Raw genomic sequence first — 23,312 nt, forward strand, 5'->3', positions numbered from 1 at the left:
AAGAAACTGCCATCTGCAAAAGATTTAACAGCACACTGCAGAGCATGATAATTTATACAGTCCCGGTACATATTAGACTGGCAGATGTTAAAAAGCAGTTCTAACTTCTTGTAGGGAATTAGAGTCATTATTTTATATTTTCTCAAGGAAAATAGTAAACAAAGATTTTTTCTGATATAATATACATAATTCTCACTCCTTCTCCCAAACTGATCCCTTTCCTCACGAGCAAGGGAATCAATAATTAAAAGGAACACGTGAAATAACACTGGGGCACAGAACAGTCATTTTGTTTTAACCAGGGGGCCTCAGATTTTCATATAAATTGCATAGTTTCTTTAATGCCCATAGACTTCACATACTGTATTACACAGCGGCAATATATTTTTCCAATGCTTCAGTGACGGCGCGTTACTGGGGTCCACCATTATAATTGCATTAGAAAGGTCCATGACTGGTTGGTATTGAGTTGGCTGGATAAGGGCCAAACAACACATCCCACAGCACCAAGATATGGAAAATCAGTTCTCGCTTCACAGGGGCCCAGTTCATAATGGTTTCCCCATTTCCTTTCACAGAAGAATATCTGGATGTCGGCGTCAGTTCTCACCGAGTCCACATCACTTCTCACTGGTGAGACCGAGCCTATGTTCTAATTTTTATTCTTCCTACAACATAATTTCTGTAGTTTATTAACCTTCTGCACAGGGATAAAACAGATTTTATAAAGCCTATTGAAAAAGAACAGAAGCAAACATATTTTATGAGATCAAACAAGCGCTAATCAAGCAGTTTGTCAGGTCACACCGGCATCTCACAGAGGAAAATTCCACTATTAACACTCATCTTCCTTTTATCACGTGATAATCCGGATGGTGCCTGAGCTCTCTGTGCAAAGCTCTGCCAGCAACATTCAAGTTTGCACAGGTATAAACGTCTGCATACCATCTGCTGCTAAGGGCAGTTACACTCCCAATATAGCCTTCCTCCAAGAAAGCAAAAAAAAAGTCTATACTATTTGAAGAAAAATATTGGGGAACACCTCTTAAAGAGAACAAATACTTTCTCCTGTAAGATGTAATGACTGATAGCCCTGATCTCTGTAGCTAATGAAGGTATAGATCAGAGCTGAGTGTTATTACAGACAATTCTGCAGCTCTCCTCTAATAGTGCTGTCAACTCTGATTACTAATTATTGTGAGATGAAATCTGCTCGAGGTGTTCGTAATCACACTCAGCAACTCTAAAGTACACAAGACAGTAAGTACAGAGAGCAGAACTATCCACATCTCACAGAAGAAGAAATTTTCTTCTAGGGGCGTGTTCTTTTCACCCTAAATGAAGTCTCCTCCATCTGATTGGTCAATATCATGCAGGGGAAGAAGATAAACATGTACATGCCCCATCAAAGACAAATCTCTGGCAATACCCACTTGGGCTTATCATAAATTATATCCTAAACTTTACCACCTAAAATCTCTGCAGAGAGGGAAAAAAAAATAAGTTTAATTTAGCTCCAGCATGGTCCTGTACTTGGATGTTACTGGTGTATCAAATCAGTTCATAAAGTGTCTTCCTTCCTAAATATTCCTCAAACAATATTCCACTTTTGTGGAGTGACGGATCACACTTCTCTATCTGGCATCTGATTCACAAGTCTGGGCTTGGTGAAAGTCAACGCGACCTTATCTGCCTGACTGCATTGTGCCACCTGTAAAGATTGGTGGAGAAGGATAATGCTACGGTTTGTTCTTCAGGTGTCAGCCTAAGCCACTAAGTTCCAGTGGAGGGAAATCTTAATGCTTGAGTAAAACAAGACATGTTGGACAATTGTAGCCTATAACTTTGTGGTAACAGTTTGGGGGAAGGCCCTTTTCTGTTCTCCATGACGTTACATAGTGCATAAAGTCCATAAAGACATGGTCAGGCGAGTTTGGTGTGGAAGACCCTGACCGGCCGCACAGACCTCTGACCTCAACCCCATTAAACAGCTTTGGGTTGAACTAGATCGGAGATTACGAGCTCGGACCTTTCATTTAGTATCAGTGATTAACCTCACATATGCTACTTTGGATGGAGGTGAGGGGAGGAATAGCTCCACATTAAAAAATGCAGCAGCTACTTGACAACTTAGTTTTTGGCTGGGCGAGTGCCGCCCTGTGTAGGGTCCAATATAACACTGGCCAAGAAGCCGCACGATAAATGCTTGAAGATGAAAGTCGCTGCATCTTTCGGATAGATTATTGGAAATTATAAATTGATTGCTCATCTTTGACACACGGATTTGCAAAAAGCGTGCTGCAATATCAATAAGCAAATATTTTACACTCACTTTTTAATAATCCTTTTAAAAGCCACTAGTCCAACAAATCTAACATGGTTCCACGCGTCAGAACTAGATCCAATGATGGTCTCTGTCAGGATTGTCAGGGATTCGTGCACATATGATCCGATTACTCACTACGTAGCTATCGGCAAGCAAGCAGAGTGCGTATGGTGTACATACCTCCGGATTCCAACGCATGGAATATGTGTACACACCCCCCGTAGATCACTGCCAGCTTCACGACAGCCCAATTACGATTATTCGCTGCCACCACCGATCAGTTTTAAAATATAATACAGGCCTGATAGGACGCCTGCTTCCTGGTAGCGTATGGCTTCGGGGGAGGGAACGATTACAGAGCAAAAGAAACAGAACTATTACATTTTATATTTAATCCAAAAGGGAGGCAGTGTTTATGAAAAATATATAAAGATTTTACAAAGGGGACAACACAATACATATGCAGTTACACAAAATAAAATGGGATTAAAGAAGAACTTACTAGACCGATCGCAGCAACGATTCAGTTTAGCTGGAAGGAAGCACTCCAAAGCCCATTCCGCCCCTGCTTACACATAAATATGTAACTTCCAGCATGAGTATGGACCCATCTTCAGCTGGGTCTTTTATGCCGAAGGGGGACCAACCCACATACTCCCCTGCGATGACCTCACGTGGGTTGGTCCCCGCCCTTCATGGTTTTATTAAAATATCTAACTTCTGCAATAACTTCTCGCTGGTTGATCGCAGAAGTTCGCAAGTGACACCAAATTTTTTTATTATGAATTTACCTTTCTGTATAGACTACACATGGCATAGCTGCGGTCTGTTATTTTTGTACTTTGGCATCATAGCTCACCGGAAGGGCGTACGGATCCGGGAAAAGGTGTATTGTTCCCTAGCTGACCTTGCCACTAAAAATATGTGTCCCATTATTATCGGAAGTATAAAGCTTCCGATGTTCCATATTTCGTGTCGGTGCCTGCAAGCCTGCAGATTGAACACATATGCAAATGGAGATATCTTGGTATGAGGGAGGATTCCTTTGAAACCTAGGAGCTGCATCCTCCTCACCCAGGTGTATATTTATCACAGGCCTGTTCTACTATGAACTACATTCGTATGTTAATTAGAATGGACAATGGAGCTTGCCATCTCTCCTGTGTATGACGATTTTCATAGAGACAGCTCCATAGATTGCAAGCTCTTCTACTCTGACAAATAGTATAGAGGAGGGGGAAGAGGGGTTTGGGGGTAGAGAGAAATTCTTAATATTTTCTATGACAGTCTCCAATTACGATTGTTATGGTTCGTGTCACTTTTGTGAATGCAGAATTACCATATACATTTATCATATCAGTTCCACAAGTGAAACCTCTGTACGTGATGGTTATTACTGGGGGATTACATTCTCATGGATGGATTACAAGTGATCAGCAGTTTGGCACCAAGCTGCTGTATGCCTGACAGAGATGTCACCTCCGATTCACAAAGCTAGGAAGATCTTCAGCCGTGTGTGCAGAGTCCTGGCAACAAATCCTGCAGTCAGATGCCCTATCCTGCCTCTGATGTACATAGCTGCTGCTTATGTCAGGACCATTGTAGTTAGGAGGACAAGGGGTTACAGAAATAATCTCTGGACAGTCATTAGTTTGCATCAATTTAGTTGCAATTGTGCTTTTTTTTTTTTCTACTGCAAAACGCCCATCTAGGATTTATTACAAAATTGGTCAAGCGAGGAATGGGTTAAATAAAAAACAAACTCAATCTCTTCATCAGCAGCTCTGGTGGTCCCACCAGTCTCTGCTTACATCTTGCATGCTGCCCGGCGCCTGCACGCCGCCGAATGCAGAGGGGAGAAAATGAACATTTCTGACTGACACTCCCTCTGCATTGCGGGCGGTATCAGTGGCCACCCTGTATTCTCAGAGCGCTGACTGAACCTACGGCGCCCCCGCCTACATGACTGAAACCAAATGCTGTCGGGGAGAATAAAGTTAATTTTCTCCCCGCTGTATTTGGCTGTGTGCAGGCACCGGGCTGCATAATAACGCTGTTAACCTGCAGATTAACAGCATATCTGCTGATTAATAGCGTTATTTCTGGTGACAGTTTCCCTTTAAAGCACCACTCCGGGGGGAGGGGGTTTCAGCGCTGGAGGGGTGCTTCTAACGTAAGGTCCCTGCCCCCTGTTTTACACTCACCCCCCGGCCTCTGGCTTTTTTTGGTGCCATTCCTGTCCTGTGGCGCCATGTTGTGACAGCAACTTCCGTCTAGCCGAAATTCAGAAGTTACGTCACAAGCTCTCAAAGCAAGTCTATGATACTCTCATAGACTTGTATTAAAATGTGACCTCTGGCTTGCCAATAAAACTAGAGCGATCCGGCAGGTCACAAACTGACGGAGACCGACGGGAGCGGCGGAGATAGAAGGTGAAGACGGCGGCAGGTGAGTATAAGATTAGGGTTAGGGACCATAGATTAGAAGCACCAGTCCGGTGGTAAAAAAAAAGAAAAAAAAGAAAAGAAAAACACTGGAGTGGTGCTTTACTTGCATGCATTTGGAGCTAAAAAATTTTTTTGCAATGGTGTTTCATTACAAATGTTGTGCCATTTGGTCTTTGCAGACTTTGATTCCCTGCACAATTGATGTGGTCTGTGGTCATAAATCATCTGAAATAGACAGATAACAGAGTTACAAACTTCCCGATACACAGTCATAGTGGGCTTTGAAGGGTTCTCAGTTGATTCATTCTGCAGCAAATGGAAGGCTATGGAAGGAAAAGAGTGCAACATTTTCCATGAAATCCAATAGCAAAATTGATTACATGCATTTAAGTATTAAGAAAAAAGAATAAAACTGGCCTAACCAATTGGACAACCCCATTAATCCGTAATTCTGTATAGTGGCCGTACTTTGTGATCTGTATTATCGGGACAGCTCGTGACCTGGATCAATAGCATCATGGGCACGTATGATGACATGATGATCAAGGGAAGTACATAGAAGACAGAAGAGAGTAGGCAGCCGCTATACATTGTATGAATTAGCTGTTGGCTGAACATGAGCATATTTTCTTAATGGTGAAAGTCGAAGCAGCAGCTACCCAACACCTCTAGATGGCACTGATCTCATGTGACTACAACATGCCCTATCCTTAGTTTCCTTGACATCTGCCGCTGGGGGAGAATCAGGACACCCCAATACACATTAGATGGCAGGGACCATCATAGTATGGGTAAGGACTAGGTTATGTGCTTATTTATGACCACATCAAAGTTCAGTTCCACTTTTATGCGGTCACTAATCAGCTGAGAGGAGTTCAGAAGAAGGAAGATAAGAGTTACACACTCTCTGTCATAAGAGCTAACTGACAGATTATCAGTTAACTCATTCTGCAGCCAGCAATAGACAGCATAAAGGCTATACAAAGCAAAAAAGGTGAACATTTTTAAAGCGAGCCAACTGGAAAAATTATTTGTAATTACTAAATATCCAAGTCCTGTCCAGACTGTCCAAAAGGAAGAAGAGACGGACTAGAATTTGGAAACCCAGTGTCATCTTCTGCATGTAACATCTATAGATCTCCAGTCTGGGAGATGGAAGAAGATTTCCTAAATGACAGCAGAAGTTCCGACACTTATAACTTTATCATTGCGCTTGTATTAATACAGTTATCATGCAGATGGGCAACTACTGGAGCCTATAAATGCTCTGCTTTCTAACACAGCTGCCAAGTGGTATTGTACGGATGTAGAGCACAGATTAGAGACTCGCTACTTGTCATATATTCTAAAAGCGGAGATGTACCCATCGCAATGAAAGCAGTTAATAGCAAGGAAGCAGCACTCCGCAGAAGCATCCAGGAATAAGCCATCACAATATTGTAACTCACCTTGACAGCTTTATACTGAAAGATAATTATACTGCTGAGGAGTCTGAGATCACTGAAGAGAAGGCGTTTGTGTAACGCTGGTTCACACTGCATACTATCACACAGATATGGCTACTGGATACAGGAGACTCAGCATTTATTCAGATTGACAATTTCTTTCCAAAGTACTGCAGCAAAGCCTTAAAGGGAATGTGTCATCAGAAACTGGCCTAATGTTTAAATCCATTTTTTCTACAAGCTTTTTTTTTTTTAATCAGACATGCTTACGTTAATATGTTTTATAGAGGTGCCTAAAGGGAAGCGCATGAAAAAAGAAACACCTGGAGCAAAAAAGAAAGAAGACATCAAAGACGTGGAAAATGATCTCCATAAAGAATGTGTATGGTTTACAATGTGTTTTATAGGGCTGCTGTGTAGTATAGGACACTATGCGTGTAGTTACCTCGCCACGAAGAAGAGACGTCACAAGGATAGAAGCGCAGTTGGAATGGGGAGGACAGCTCAGGCCTCCTTCTCTGTGACCCTGTTCTATTTCACGATTTTGAGAAAAATCAGAATCATACTTAAAAGGGTTGCTGCACTACTTTTGCAATGCTGACTTTTTGTAAGGATAGGTCAACGGGTGTCGGCGCCGGTGGCCAGATGTCAGTCAACGGCTGTCGGCGCCGGTGGCCAGATGTCATCAACGGCTGTCGGCGCCGGTGGCCAGATGTCAGTCAACGGCTGTCGGCGCCGGTGGCCAGATGTCAGTCAACGGCTGTCGGCGCCGGTGGCCAGATGTCAGTCAACGGCTGTTTGCGCCGAACAGGAACTGGGTTCCTGGCTCCAAGGCCCCAACATAATGGCCTGTCTCTACAATATGGGCACCTTGTTACCTGTTGTGGGAGTGGAGTGAACAGAAACAAACCTATGGTATGCGGAAAGAACGTTTTTTGTGCAGATCGGGTGCACCTGCTGCTTCTTTATCCACAAATTGCGCATGCGCCAGGTGCTGCAAGTCTTGGTGAAAGAAATGAAGAGGAAGAACGTGCACCTCGTGTCAGCAGACATGGCCATAATGCAGAACAAAACACGTGCAATATCTCAGGAGAAATTCTGCAATGTCGGACACTCTTTGGTACAATCAATCACACCACAATTGCCATAACAGGTTGCCTTTAAATAATTCATGTTCCCAGCCTTGTTATCTTGGCCCCTGCTAATAACATATGAAAGAGAAGCAGACCTGTGAATTTGGAACAGGTACACAGAACAAATAGTAGGAAACTCTCTCTTCTATGTCAGAAGCTCTACTGAAAGTGGCTATAATATCAGCAGGATATCGGTAGGTGCACGGCAGACTTGTGCACGGCAGACTTGTGCACGGCAGACTTGTGCACGGCAGACTTGTGCACGGCAGACTTGTGCACGGCAGACTTGTGCACGGCAGACTTGTGCACGGCAGACTTGTGCACGGCAGACTTGTGCACGGCGCATTTCTTAGTGTACCGCCTACTTAGACCTCCGAGGATGAGAAAGAATGGTTATTGCAAGATGGAAAAGCTACAAAAAAAAAAAAAAAGTACAAACTTTAAATCTTCCTTCTAGATTCATTTTTTAATTAGACTGAGCTGCCTTATGATAATTCAGCCAATTGTTTTCCACCAAAAAAAAAACTGGAAAGTGATCAAAACTTGCAAAATTGGTAGATAAAGAAGATGAAAGCATTCGGAAGGAGTCAAGGTTAGACACATCAGCTTGGTTTACATGAAGAAAAAGCCCAGCAAAAAATAAAGTAATGAATGGTATATATTCAAGGACAGTCAGAGGATCCCTGGGGAATATTCTATCGGCCAATCTGTGCAGGTGACAAGAAACCATCCCTTCATGACTATAATAAAGGTGCGCCACTGATTTTCCCAAACCTCCAGCAGCCACATAGCAAAAAAGGGAAATTTATAAGGCCAGATTACAAGATTCTATGGGGACTTGCTGTAAAATCACAGGTTTAGTGTAGAAGAAAAAAATTGCACGTGATCTAGCGAAGGTTGCAAAAAAACTTCCAACATGGCTAGATTTTTTGTGATGGGGAGCCAAGTCATTTACGGTCGCAGAGGTGCCACAATTTGAGAACAATTAAAAATCCCCATGTAGCATTGACCTGAAAGATTCTTCCTTTTCTATAAAAATTCTTCCAACCGTTCTATTTTAATGTTCTTGGTTCTTCTAGTCTCTGTGAAAGTGATGTGGTAATACAATGATATATTACTAGGCAGGTTTACCATTCAGGACTCTATAAAAAGTTTGGCAACAAGTTTTGTGGAGGAATGGGATGTACCTTATTTTCGAACTATAAGACGCACTTTTTTCTTCCAAAATTTGGAGGAAAGTGGGGGGGGCGTCATAGTCCGGATGTACGATCCGGCTGTGGATGGTGGAGGGTGTGGAGGGAGCGTCGGAGGAGCGGGGTACAGGAGGCAAGAGCCGCATGCTGCAACTAATACAGTGCCCGCTGTTAAAGAAAATGAATATTCACTGCTCCCCATGCCCATGGGCAAGTGGAGGACTAAATATTCATTCTTCTTAATAGCGAGCGAAGTGTCAGCCACAAGCATCCTGCAACAGCTCGGCTACCACTATTAAAGAGCATGAATATTGAATATTCACTACTCCCCACTCCCATGGGGAGTAGTGAATATTCATGCTCTTTAGTAGCGGGCACACGTGATCGCCGAGCCGCGGCAAGAGTGGCGGCTGCGGCTGACACTGTGCGCGCTATTAAGGGGAATGAATATTCACTACTCCCAACGCCCAAAGTCCCAGCGTGGGGGGCAGTGAATCTTCCTGCAGCTGACCTCAGCGTGTGAGGGCGCATGGTGGTGATGTCATGCGCTGTTCACACAGTGAGATCAGCTGCTGGCAGCAGAACAGGACGCAGCTCTGGAACAGAGGGGAGGAAGGAGAGTAGAATCCTTTATTTTTTTTTATGTGTGCAGCGTGATGGGGGTGCCATGTATACCAGGATGGTATGGGGGCCACGTATAACAGGATGGGGGGGGAATACATATAACATGATGGGGGGTATTAGTACAAAATTGGGGGAAATTTCCCCTATAACAGTGTCAGCAGCAGACCCTCCCCCTCCCATAACAGTGCATCATGACCACATGTTTTGCTTCAATTTTTTTTCTATTTTCCACCTCTAAAACCCGGGTGCGTCTTATGGTCCGATTCGTCATAGTCCAAAAAATACGGTACATCATTATATTGACAACCTCCCGGGTTCAAGAAGAGACAGATATAACTAAGGAACAACTTGACACAACAGAAGAACAGGAGTTTTGGAGTTACCTTTTTAACAGAAAGAGTGTCATTTTTTTTTTTAAAGCAAAAATTTCATAAAAATGGAAAATCAACCATTATTATTCCAATGTATCAAAAAAAAGAAACAACATGCAGTAAAAGTCTATAATTGTTTTAGATCTACAGCTTCTCTGCAGACCTGTGTGCCTCTTTGGTAACACTACAAACTCACTCTATGTAGTCTGATCATGTAGTTCCCTTGCTATCTATCCGTCCTTTATTTTTTTAAAGGGAATCTATCAGAAGGTTTTTGCGACATAACATGAGAGCAGCCTGATGTAGGGGTTGAGTGTCTGATTCCAGTGATGTGTCAGTTTCCAGGCTGTGTCTTGCTGTTGCAATAAAATCAATGCTTCAGGAGCAGGAGATTATCACTACAGGACTAAGTGTTTAGTGTCCCTAGTCCATCTACTGTATAACCCCCGCCCACACCACTAACTGGCTGCTTTCTGTGTACATTGTACATTGACCGAAAGCTGCTAATCAGTGATCGGGCAAGGTTGGACCAGGAGGCACGAGACACCTAGTCCTGTATCGATAAACTTCTGCTCACAAAACACTAATTTTAGTGGAATAGCAACACACAACCTAGTAAGTGGCATCGCAGGATTCAGGATCTCAGCCATCTCCGGAAGAGCCATCTCCGGAAGATCACGCTGCACTCAAGATTATATAGCAAAAACCTGCTGACAGATTCCCTTTAAAGCATACTAAATGTACATTAATAAAAAGACAACAGATTGAGAAAATTAGGATTATGGGACCAGACTACAAAGGGTTTGTTTGTAGTCTGTTACCATGGAGACATGCAAAAGGGGCTACATATACAAAACAATCTGAGATTTTAAATTTCTAACTATCAATAAAGTGGCTTCATTTTTCATTTTAGATGTATTGGAATCTTAAAACAATGAAAAAAAAAATGCTCAAAACATGGAAATAGCCTTTAAAGCAGATCTGTCAGCGGACAGAACAATACAAACTGCAAAAATTATTAAATAGACCAAATAAGGCTGGAGTAATTATGTTAAAAGTCCACGTCAGAATGACAATGTGATCATTTTCTACCTGATAATAAAATAAGCAACAAGTTCAGAAAAAAATAATAATACAGCCACTCTGACGTGAATCTTCCAAGTAAACACACCAGCCTCATAAGGTCTAAGACATTTTTTAAATTATGTATGCATTTAGTATTGCAATCCTCTTTAGGAAATACTATGATAGAGAATATACTTAGTAAAGAAACAAATGTAGCATCCTCCTTAAAGATCCAATCTGTTTCTAGATTTATCAGGAGCAATAATTATTACACATTTCCCCAAGGAGAAGAGTAAGCCACATCATTAGCATGTTGGTAGAGACTTTCAGGAAATGATCTGCGCTCTTTGCATCATCATCATCATGGCTCCTTTCTGCCCGTGTCATCTACATAAAGATGCAAATCATCATTAACAGCAACAATTCATCCTCCGTAAACACAAAATGCTGCAACAAGCAAGTGCCACCGCTCCACTGCTCATTAGCCAGTCAATAGTGTCTGATGGATGAGACTGATAGAAGCCCATGTATTATCGGCACGTCGGCTGGCTGACCGGCCAGGAAAAACAATGCCACGATTTCACCGGTTGAACGGTTCTCAAAACACCTCAAGAGAAGTTTAATAAACATGGCATTACCGTTATATGTCACCGTGATCCTGGGAGTCGCATCCAAATCTGCAGTTGACCTCTTTGACAGATAGCCAATAGTTATTGCACAAAATGCCACAAAGTAGCAAGCCACACGTTTCTTCATCTTCTCTTGCAAAATCCCTGTATTCAGTGTTCAAAGCTGGAAAGATTTAAGAAGCTGCCGGTAATTTCATCCTGAAAGATAAGAACATCTGTATGAGAATCTGGGTTGTTCAGCAGTTATCCATTTTATTCCTCATTAGTATAAACCAGGAAACTGTGAACATATGGTAAAAAAAAATAACAAAAACACTAAACTTGAGACATGATAACTGAAAAGCAATTAATAGATTTAATTGACACATGGGTAAAATTGGACAAAAGATTCTATGGCTTGTAACTCATAAAATCATTAAAAGTAAGCTATCAGAAAATTAGTGTTTAAATCACTACATTACATTTTGTTTACATTTTGGCAATGATTTTTTTCATTATATCACACACTGTATTAAAGGGACTCCGTCAGCAGGTTCATAATATGTAATCTGAAAGCAGTACGATGTAGGGGCAGAGACCCCATTTCCAGCGATGTATCACTTTTTAGGCTACTATTTGTAATTTCAATAAAATCCTTATTTTATCAGATGGAGATTATCACAAGAGGACTAGTTGTCTCCTGCCATTTAGTCCTCCTGCTGTGTAACCATGCCCCCCACCACTGATTGGTAGCTTTGTGTACAATGGGAGAAAGCTGCCAATCAGTGGTGTGGGCGGAGTTATACCCAGCTCAGCTTTCAGATAACTGCTAGATTGGCAGCAGAGAAAACAGGGATTTTAACAAAATAATAGCACACAGCCCAATAAGTGATACATCACTCGGATAACCTTTAAAAATAAAAAGTTGCCATCTTGCAACTTTCTCATAAATTAGATGATGGGGATTTGGGCTGAGATTATTCCAATGTGTATAAAGGCCCTATCTCCCCTACAGTAAGGGTGTAAAAATATAACTAGTGGTACAACACATTTCAGTGGATATAGTGGTCACAGGAAATTACATCCGCTTCACAGACTGCGCCAAAAGGATACAGGATGGTTATAGGTTCGCTCACTCCAGTTTTAGAAACTTGAGAAAACTTCATAATATCCCGCTAGTAAGACTGAAAACAAAATATTATATTACTCATCTACAAGAGATAAAATCCTTTTACAGTGCAAGAGACTGCTCCTCTGTGCTACACAGGACCACCCAATTTTGTGCCAAGGAGGAAACTTTAGAAGGAAGAGCCAGATTTACAGTGAAGGAAATAAGTATTTGATCCCTTGCTGTTTTTGTAATTTTGCCCACTGACAAAGACATGAAAAGTCTATAATTTTAAGGGTAGGTTAATTTTAACATTGAGAGATAGAATATCCAAAAAAAAAAAAAAAGAAAAAAATCACATTGTATAAATTAGATCATTTTTTTTGCATTTTGCAGTGAGAAATAAGTATTTAATCCCTCTGGCAAACAACACTTAATACTTGGTGGCAAAACCCTTGTTGGCAAGCACAGCAGTCAGACATTTTTTGTAGTTGATGATGAGGGTTGTGCACATGTCAGGAGGAATTTTGGTCCACTCCTCTTTGCAGATCATCTCTAAATCATTAAGATTTTGAGGCTGTCGCTTGGCAACTCGGAGCTTCAACTCCCTCCATAAATTTTCTATGGGATTAAGGTCTGGAGACTGGCTAGGCCATTCCATGACCTTACTGTGCTTCTTTTTGAGCCACTCCTTTGTTGCCTTGGCTGTATGTTTTGGTCATTGTCTTGCTGGAAGACCCAGCCATGACCCATTTTTAATGTCCTGGAAGAGGAAAGGAGGTTGTCACTCAGGATTTTACGGTACACGGCTCCATCCATTCTCCCATTGATGCGGTGAAGTAGTACTGTGCTCTTAGCAGAGAAACACCCCCAAAACATATTATTTCCACCCCCATGCTTGACAGTGGGGACGGTGTTCTTTGGGTTATAGGCAGCATTTCTCTTCCTCCAAACACGGCGAGTTGAGTTAATGCCAAATAGCTCAATTTTTGTCTCATCTGACCACAGCACCTTCTCCCAATAACTCACAGAATCATCCAGGTGTTCATTGGCAAACTTCAGACGGGCCCGCACATGTGCCTTCTTGAGCAGGGGGACCTTACGGGCACTGCAGGATTTTAATCCTTTAAGGCGTAATGTGTTACCAATGGTTTTCTTGGTGTCTTTGGTCCCAGCTGCCTTGAGATCATTAACAAGTTCCCCCCGTGTAGTTTTAGGCTTATCTCACGAGGTGAGATTTTTCATGGTGCCCCAGATCGATGGCGATTGACCGTCATTTTGTATTTCTTCCATTTTCTTACTATTGCACCAACAATTGTCTCCTTCTCACCCAGCATCTTACTTATGGTTTTGTAACCCATTCCAGCTTTGTGCAGGTCTATGATCTTGTCCCTGACATCCTTAGAAAGCTCTTTGGTCTTGCCCATGTTGTAGAGGTTAGAGTCTGACTGATTAATGGAGTCTGTGGACAGGAGTCTTTTATACAGGTGACTATGTAAGACAGCAGTCTTTAATGCAGGTAACGAGTTGATTAGGAGAGTCTAACTGGTCTCTAGGAGCCAGAACTCAAAATAGTTTGTAGGGGATCATATACTTATTTCTCACTGCAAAATGCAAATAAATGTATCTAATTTATACAATGTGATAGAATATCCCCCCAAAAATCCAGACTATCTATTCATGTCTTTGTCAGTGGGCAAACTTACAAAAAACAGCAAGGGATCAAATTATTTCCTTCACTGTATGCTCCCTCATGAAAGAACAACAGGACAGCCTTGCGTATGATCATTTTAGGGTTAGCATACCAACAAAAATCTAGATCCAGACTTAGGAACGATAATGAGACCCCATACTATTTCAGAAAACGTATAGACACAGTTGTTATCAGGGAAGAGAGTTGTCTGATTGCTGGGTACGGTGCACAAGCACTTTGGTTACTCTCAATAACAAGGTTCTTACATGATAACACAAGGAGGACCCCATTTAGAAGAGAACTTCTAAATAAACCAATTTTTAGTGCATTAACGCGTCTCCAAAACATTTGTAAAATTACCCTTATGCACAAAATAGAAAATTATTTTCTATCACTAGTCATTCAGCAGATTCAGCAAAAGACACGGCCAACCTCCCTCATCTGTATTCCGGCGGTATCCCCTACAAGTCATAATCAACTGCTCAGATAGCTTTTCTAGGAAAATGTCAAGCTTCATTTTAATGGAGATGCATCAAGTTTTATATTTTTCTGCTCTTATGAACTACCAAGTGCCTATGTCGAGTGCAGCCATCTGCTTAAGACTGCCATCTCTCCACTTTTCATATTCCACAGCAGGAAATCTTAAAAGGTATTATTAAATTATCACTGGACTATAGTGGTGGGTGGCAGACTTAGATGATCCCTTTGAAGATTTTGCATTGTGGGTGGACTTCCTTTCAGGACGCTGCCATGGAGGTATATTTTCTTATCAATGGATATGCATTGTGATTGGAGGTGGAGCTAATTGGCAGATACAGTGCCTTGTGAAAGTATTTGGCCCCCTTGAACTTTTCTACCTTTTGCCACATTTCTGGCTTCAAACATAAAGATATGAAATTCTATTTTTTTTGGGAAGAATCAACAACAAGTGGGACACAATCGTGAAGTGGAACGAAATTTATTGGATATTTTAAACTTTTTAAAAAATGTAAAACTGAAAAGTGGGGCGTGCAATATTATTCGGCCCCCTTGAGTTAATACTTTGTAGCGCCAACTTTTGCTGCGATTACAGCTGCAAGTCGCTTGGGGTATGTCTCTATCAGTTTTGCACATCGAGAGGCTGAAATTCTTTCCCATTCTTCCTTGCAAAACAGCTCGAGCTCAGTGAGGTTGGATGGAGGGCGTTTGTGAACAGCAGTTTTCAGCTCTTTCCACAGATTCTCGCTCCCCAGGCAATATCTCTGGACCTGACTTCTCCATCCGGTTCATCAAAACATCACTGAGTATAATTGATTGACAGAATGTAAGTTATTCTAGAAAGTAAGACTGAGCTCATGAAGACCAAGCTAAAAATGGAAATGGGTGAGATATCTTCGGTCCATATGCAGTGTTGGAGTAGGATTGGATTGGGATCTCTTAGAAGGAACTATTAGAAGGATTTAATTCTGAGGGCCAACCCTCCATCTATACAGAATGTCCTCTTAACTGTACCCTAAATTGTGGTTATTTCTGCAAATGTGTGAAACTTGTGAGTCAACCTTGTAACAATTTTCACTACCAATGAGTAGCTCCAAATCAGCTTCAAATGGGGCTGACTACTGCTGGGCCTTTAGGCATCACTAGAACGTAACTTCATCCGGGGGAGGCTCACTGTTTATAAGAGACCTAGAAAGAGTTGGTCTAATTAGGTGCATGATGTGAAACTATCATTTAGGAGCCCCTATTTAATTTTCCAAGATTAGTGAATACCATGATCATGCAAGAGTATCATTGATTTCTACTGAAACTGAATGCAAGGCCATGGGATGGGAAATACACTTCAGTTACGTGAAATAACGGTACGCTTTATCAAAATGAGCTGTTGTGTGTACATAGAGTTGACACAATGTCTGGCCATTATATGACTTGGATCCTGCATTTTTACATCAGTTTCCCCTCATCCCCCCTGCAGACTAAGTCTCTAATTTTCATTTATCTCTGACCTAGTTGGCGAAGAGTAGCTGCTATGATGTCTCCTGTGCACAGCACAAGGAGAAATGGATTCCTGCTGTTCTACAACATGTCCAGGAGCAGTAGCATCAGCATGGATGACACTATACAGAGCTACTGAGCAGTGTGACTGTGAATCCAGCACTGAAGTGAAGTAAAAGAGTTGCATAAAGCTGCAGCATGATCTGCTTGTCTGTCTCTGTGCCAATAGTTCCTCACTCCTCCTTCCCTCTGCCTCTATAGAAAATATAATAGGCAGTGTAAACTAACAAGTCACTGTGCCGACAGTCCGGACAAGACGGAATTGAGTTGTTGTTCAGTTGATCAGTGGAGAAAGAAACAGATTTCTTTGTGAAGATATTTTACAAAAGTTTCACTTGTTCTGTTGAATTACGCAAAGTTCGTTGAAACAATAGGGATCATTTAAAATTGACGCTTTGGTGTATAATATATTTTGCGCAATAACTTTTTTGCAAGTCTTTGTAAATCCGAAAGACGTTCTTATGCTTCATTTTAATAATCCTTATTTAGTAACTGTAAGAAAACCGGCACAATAATGAATAAGAATTGCTTTACCAATTTATAACAGCTCGTGTTCGCCCAGGCAGGTAGCTTTCTGTAAAGCAATATGTATTTAGTATACCGCTGATGAAAACAAAGCTCTCCAGCGTGTCATTACCATATTACTTATTAATACCCCACACATGTACTATTTCACAGTGACAATAACAATTTGCCTCAATAGACTGAACTTTCAACACTGCTGTAATTATACGGTTATGTACGAACGTCCTTTAATACAGATTTTTTTAGGGATTGTCCCCAGAAGGTTTAAATGTAGAAACTAATTTTCTCACAAAGCATCATATACACATGACAGTAGCTGCCATGGAAGATGTCATGTCTTGTGGATCAATACAACACACCAATTTACTAATCGACTCAAAGGTAGATTTAAAAAAATTTGAAAGATTTACATGAAATATATTGATATGAAATACAAAAAAAGTGTAATGTTTTAAAAATACAATTAACATAAAAAACATGATTATTTCTTGATTATGCTTGTTCATATATTCTGCAGGGATGTATAAACATGGTCATCACTGTCTCCAATGGGATTGCCCCACATAGCCCTCCCTCCATACAGAATAATGGGCCCCACATAGCCCTCCCTCCATACAGAATAACGGGCCCCACATAGCCCTCCCTCCATACAGAATAACGGGCCCCACATAGCCCTCCCTCTATACAGAATAATGGGCCCCACATAGTCCTCCATACAGAATAATGGCCCCACATAGTCCTCCGTACAGAATAATGGGCCCCACATAGCCAGCCCTCCATACAGAATAATGGGCCCCATATAGCCCTCCCTCCATACAGAATAATGGGCCCCACATAGCCCTCCCTCCATACAGAATAATGGGCCCCACATAGCCCTCCCTCCATACAGAATAACGGGCCCCACATAGCCCTCCCTCCATACAGAATAATGGGCCCCACATAGTCCTCCATACAGAATAATGGCCCCACATAGCCCTCCCTCCATACAGAATAATGGGCCCCACATCGTCCTCCGTACAGAATAATGGGCCCCACATAGCCAGCCCTCCATACAGAATAATGGGCCCTACATAGCCCTCCATACAGAATAATGGGCCCCACATAGCCCTCCATACAGAATAATGGGCCCCACATAGGGGTGGTGGTTCTGGTGTCGCGGGCCAAATAAAAACCACTCTACGGGCCAGATTTAGCCCAAGGGCCAGAGATTGACATGTATGATCTAAACTATCTAATCAAGAATATCTTTGGAGTGTGGGAGTAAACCTAAGTACCCAAAGAATAACCCATTTTTTAAACAAGAAGTCATTTCCTAACAACACATTCGGTCAGACAGAAGACATCACCGCTTATTTTAGGTGAAGAAAGATTAGGAAAGATAAAAACCCAATCTCCAATCCTTTCTTCTCAGATCAGCGACAAAAAACTGGCACCTTTTATGAAGGTATTGGGGTGCAATGCATTACATGGTCTTTTGCATTTGTGTTGTATCCAAGTAACACCCCGCTCTGCATTGTAGGTAGCTGTTGGTCAAAAGCTTGTTTGGCCAATTTGATGAACCCAAAATTAGTGTATTATAGCTACGCTCGTTCCCAAATATCGACCCGTCTATACAGGACAGCAATCACCCAAAGAATGAGAAAAAAGCTAATTCGTCAGGTGTGAAGATTTTTAAGCTGGCCTAAAAATCATCATTTTCGGCAGCACATCAATCCATGTAAACAGAACGTGCTGCCGATAACATGATATTCTATGCGCACAGACTATCTTTAGATCGGCACTATACAAATCAGATAAACTCAGCTCATAGCTAGGTCAAAGTGAAGTTTTGACATTATGTCTTATTTTATTTCTAGGGACTGGAGAGATCATAAATTTGTAATGTTTTAGCACACAATATGTACTGAGTAATCAATTACACGTTTCCTTGGCCTCCAGGTCAGGATCCTTCCTGAGAACGCCCCAAAAGGTAATTCTCAGATTAGTGTAACAGGTACACAGCAGCTTCTCACACATGACTCACACTATGGTAATAATCTGTAATGTGCTGGAGTTTACACAGCGTGAAGGAAGAGACGTCAACTAATTATACAGGTGGTGTTACACCGAGAAATCCACATAGCAAACATATGGGGAGACACATTTTGATACAGGGAAATCCTATGAGGATACTCTCTCTCTCTTTAACAGGATTGTCCAGTTTAAAGGGAATCAGTCAGTAGGTTTTTGCTATGTCATCTGAAGGCAGCAGGAGACAGAGGCGGAAACACAGAATTGAGGAATCGATGTAAATACTTTTATGCCAAAAATGACAAAAGTATTCTCAGAGTGATACAAATGTAATTTTGCCTGACGAAGGAGCCTCTGTTCTCTGAAAGCTTGCATATATATGTATTTTTTTTCTGGTTAGCCAATAAAGGTATCACTCCAAGAATACTTTTTTCATTTTTGGCATAAAAGTATTTACATCGATTTTTCTGGCTAACACGGTACCACAATACAACTTTGTATTGTACATGAGAATTCAGGGATGTGTGTCACTTGGTAAACAACAGCACTCACATTGACAACTGTGAAGGATTAAATATTAAGATTATCATTGCTGGACTAGTCCGGCAACACCCCCCACCCCCTCCCCCCCCCCGTGATAAGCACTTCACTGTCTATGGACTTTGAATATACAGAGCCTGGTGTGGGTGGGGTTAGATGTGGTATGGGCGGGGTTAGCTTTCTCAGCTCTGCTTCATTCTAAATGTAAAAGCTCTGATTGTGTCAGAACGGCCGCACCCAGTAAACTAAATCCCCCGTCTCACATAGCGAGATCGCTGCTGTGACACGGTTTTGGTGACGCAACAGTGACCTCACCAGCAATGTCGCTATGTGTGACACTTTGCAGCGATCAGGCCCCGGCTGTGAGGTCGCTGATCGCTGCAAAGTGTCCTGGACCATTTTTTGGTCGTTGCCCTCCCGCTGGTCAGCACACATCACTGTTTGTGACCAGCGGGAGCAGCGATCAGGCTGGTAACCTCCCCTGATCGTTGGTAAGCCTGCCTGTTTGACAGCTCACCAGCGACCACATAGCGACGCAGCAACGATCCCTGACTGGTCGTATCGTTGTTGGGATCGTTGCAGCGTCGCTAAGTGTGACGGGGCCTTAAGTGATACATCGTTGGATTCAGCTCCTCTTTGCCTACATTACACTGCTCTCAGATAAGGTAGCAAAAACCTGCTGACAGATTCCCTTAAAGAACACTTTACATCATAGGCAACACGGGAACACTTATCTCAGGAAATCTCTATACTAGAAGCTCCGATGATCTACTAATATCTGTGATGGCATGGCTGCATGTAAATGTATGGCAGGGTGCACAATGAAATCATTAGTTATCTTCAGACACCCCTTATCTGATACAAACCCTGTGGAGGAATGAAAAAAAAGAGAAAGAGGGGTAAGAGAAAGGGAGGGGTGAGAAAGGGGCTCGAGATACAGAGAGAGAAGAAGAAGAGGCGGGTCGAGAGCGAGAGAGAAGAAGAAGAGGCGGGTCGAGAAGAAGAGGCGGGTCGAGAAGAAGAGGCGGGTCGAGAAGAAGAGGCGGGGCGAGAAGAAGAGGCGGGGCGAGAAGAAGAGGCGGGGCGAGAAGAAGAGGCGGGGCGAGAGCGAGAAGAAGAGGCGGGGCGAGAGCGAGAAGAAGAGGCGGGGCGAGAGCGAGAAGAAGAGGCGGGGCGAGAGCGAGAAGAAGAGGCGGGGCGAGAGCGAGAAGAAGAGGCGGGGCGAGAGCGAGAAGAAGAGGCGGGGCGAGGGCAAGAAGAGGCGGGGCGAGAGCGAGAAGAAGAGGCGGGGCGAGAGCGAGAAGAAGAGGTGGGGCGAGAGCGAGAAGAAGAGGCGGGGCGAGAGCGAGAAGAAGAGGCGGGGCGAGAGCGAGAAGAAGAGGCGGGGCGAGAGCGAGAAGAAGAGGCGGGGCGAGAGCGAGAAGAAGAGGCGGGGCGAGAGCGAGAAGAAGAGGCGGGGCGAGAGCGAGAAGAAGAGGCGGGGCGAGAAGAAGAGGCGGGGCGAGAGCGAGAAGAAGAGGGGGGGCGAGAGCGAGAAGAAGAGGCGGGGCGAGAGAGGGAAGAAGAGGCGGGGCGAGAGCGAGAAGAAGAGGCGGGGCGAGAGCGAGAAGAAGAGGCGGGGCGAGAGCGAGAAGAAGAGGCGGGGCGAGAGAGGGAAGAAGAGGCGGGGCGAGAGAGGGAAGAAGAGGCGGGGCGAGAGAGGGAAGAAGAGGCAGAACGAGAGAGAAAAAAAAGAAGAGGAGGAACAAGAAATAAAGACTAGGGTGAAAGAGGGAAAAAAATAGCGTCAGTGACCAGGAAAGAAAAAAAATTTAAGTAAAAAATGAAATTAAGAGAGGACGAACATTTGGCGCATGACAATAAGAAAACAGGTACACCGCTTGTAATACAGGTTAACTTTTCCCATGCCACTTGTATGTTAAGATAAGAGTGCAGCCATTATCGGCGGCCCCAGTGTACAGCAATGTACATTTACAGATACTGATCTCAGAGGCCGCGGGGAGTCACTTTGCAGCTGTGACAAAGGGCGATTTTAATTATAGGAAAAAAAACTAAAAGATCCATTTTATTTTTACGACGTATTAATGACAACTTGAGGGTCTGCAATCTCGGGAGAGAAAGTGACGGGTGTGCAAAATCCCTAAAAATAGGTCTGCATTGATGTCATCCATAGGATGCAGGTTGCCATGGTAACAGCCTGCAGCCTCTGGTACTCGGAGATGCCCCTGAGCAGCATCTGCAGTGTATACGCTCAGGCCCCCTGGCTGCCCCTCACATGTTGCCGTATACCTCCCCCTCTCCATGGTGTAGCACATACCGCAGAGCTAGGAGGAACGTTCATAACCATTTATAAGGCAGATTATCTCCTGGCACAATCTCACTGTGTCTTGCACAAGACGTGATAATTGCTGCAGGCATTAACGAGAACAGGATATTATTTTACATGCAGACAATAGAAGACCTATAGTGATAGCTTATTTTCCTGGGCTTATAAAAACTGGTTGTAACAATATCATTTCCCAACCGGCAGACAGCTCCAAGCGCTCAATAAATGTTTTGCAACCTCGAATCCAAGAATCGCCAGGGTTAGAGGACACACCGGGCATAATGGCCGTTCTGTAACTGCGACTTTGTAGCCGCAGCATCAATATTCAATGTACTGTACTACAATGTCAGAGCTGCGTGCGCTGTATTCAGCTCAGAGCTGCGTGCGCTGTATTCAGCACAGACCAGGTTCTAATGAGCTTGCAGTCTCCAGCTGACAGTCACGGCAGTAACCCTTTCAGAGCCTGGGAACCTTCTCTGTATAAGCAATCGTATCACATTCTAAGAATATGCAAAGAATCAGGGTATTACTATCTTGTCTACACCTTTAGTAGGGGCAATTTTAGCTATGGATTAAAATAAAAAAAATATCTATTACAGCTGGTGAAATAAAAAATTGGTGATGCGTCCAATACTTAAGTAAATATATTTCTAAAGGTGCTATTTATATGAAATGCTCACCTGATGTCAGTAACAACCCATCCAATCCACACAGGCAAAGAAATCAACTCATAGATGTCCATAAATAAAGTTATGCGTAATAATGAGAGATGACACAGGGGAGAAGTATTGAACACATTTACAGAAATTTAATTAATACTTCGTACAAAGCCTTCGTTGGTGATGACAGCTTCAAGACGCCTCCTGTATGGAGAAACTAGTCGCAGGCATTGCTCAGGTGTGATTTTGGCCCATTCTTCCATGTAAACACTCCCGTGGGCTCCTTCTATGAACTCAGCTTTAGTTCCTTCCATACATTTTCTTTTGGATTCAGGTTCGGTGATTGGCTCGGCCATTCTTGCAGTTTTATTTTCTTTCTCTGAAACCAATTGAGGAGTTTCCTTGGCTGTGTGTTTGGGATCATTGTATTTCTGAAATGTCCACCCTCGTTTCATCTTCATCATCCTGGTAGATGACAGCAGATTTTTATCAAGAATGTATCAGTGCATTTGTCCATTCATCCTTCCTTCTATTATAAGAAGTTTGCCAGTGCCGTATGCTGAAAAACACCCCCACATCATGATGTTTCCCCTTCCAAACTTCACTGTTGGTATGGTGTTTTTGGGGTGATAAGCATTGCTTTTTGGCCTCCAAACATGGTGTGCATTATGGTATCCAAAGAGCTCAATTTTGGTCTCATATGACTAGGCTATATTCTCCCAGTATTTCACAGGCTTGTCTAAATATTGTTGAGCAATGAACGCGCTTGAACATGATTTTTGTTCAGCAATGGAGTCTTGCGTGGTGAGCTTGCATACAGGCCATGGAGGTTCAGTGCATTACTTAGTTTTCTTTGAAACAATTGTACCTGCTGCTTCCAGGTCTTTCTGTAGCTCTCCACAGGTTGTCCTTTGCTCTAGGATAACTCTTCTGATAATTATTTTCATTCCGCTGTCTTAAATCTTGCGGGGAGCACCTGGTCATGGCCAATTTATGGTGAAATTATGTTCTTTCCACTTCCGGATTATGGTTTCAACAGTGCTCACTGGAACCTTCCATAGTTTAGATATTCTTCTGTAACCAATGCCATCAGTTGCAACAATAAGGTTGTAAAGGTCTTTAGACAGCTCATTGGTTTTATCCATCAAAAGAAGACACCTTTTTATAGGCCATCAGTTGAATCAGCTGATATATATTTTTTTTTTACA

The 23,312-nt window shown here is 42.7% G+C and overlaps 1 protein-coding gene across 5 annotated transcripts in view; it reads right to left on the reverse strand.

Annotated features, from left to right (window-relative positions):
* SEMA4G (semaphorin 4G) overlaps positions 1-23,312 on the reverse strand; it is a 225,694-nt gene that overhangs the window by 152,621 nt on the left and 49,761 nt on the right. For all 5 annotated transcript variants that reach the window (XM_073685302.1, XM_073685301.1, XM_073685299.1 and 2 more), the window contains one exon: positions 11,243-11,431. In XM_073685302.1, the coding sequence (XP_073541403.1) occupies positions 11,243-11,360 (118 nt within the window). In that variant the 5' untranslated portion in view covers positions 11,361-11,431. The remainder of the gene's footprint in view (positions 1-11,242; positions 11,432-23,312) is intronic.

The sequence above is a fragment of the Phyllobates terribilis genome, unplaced genomic scaffold, assembly GCF_046119375.1.
Source record: "Phyllobates terribilis strain yellow unplaced genomic scaffold, ASM4611937v1 Scaffold_5__5_contigs__length_657084704, whole genome shotgun sequence".
Classification (NCBI taxonomy): Eukaryota; Metazoa; Chordata; class Amphibia; order Anura; family Dendrobatidae; genus Phyllobates; species Phyllobates terribilis.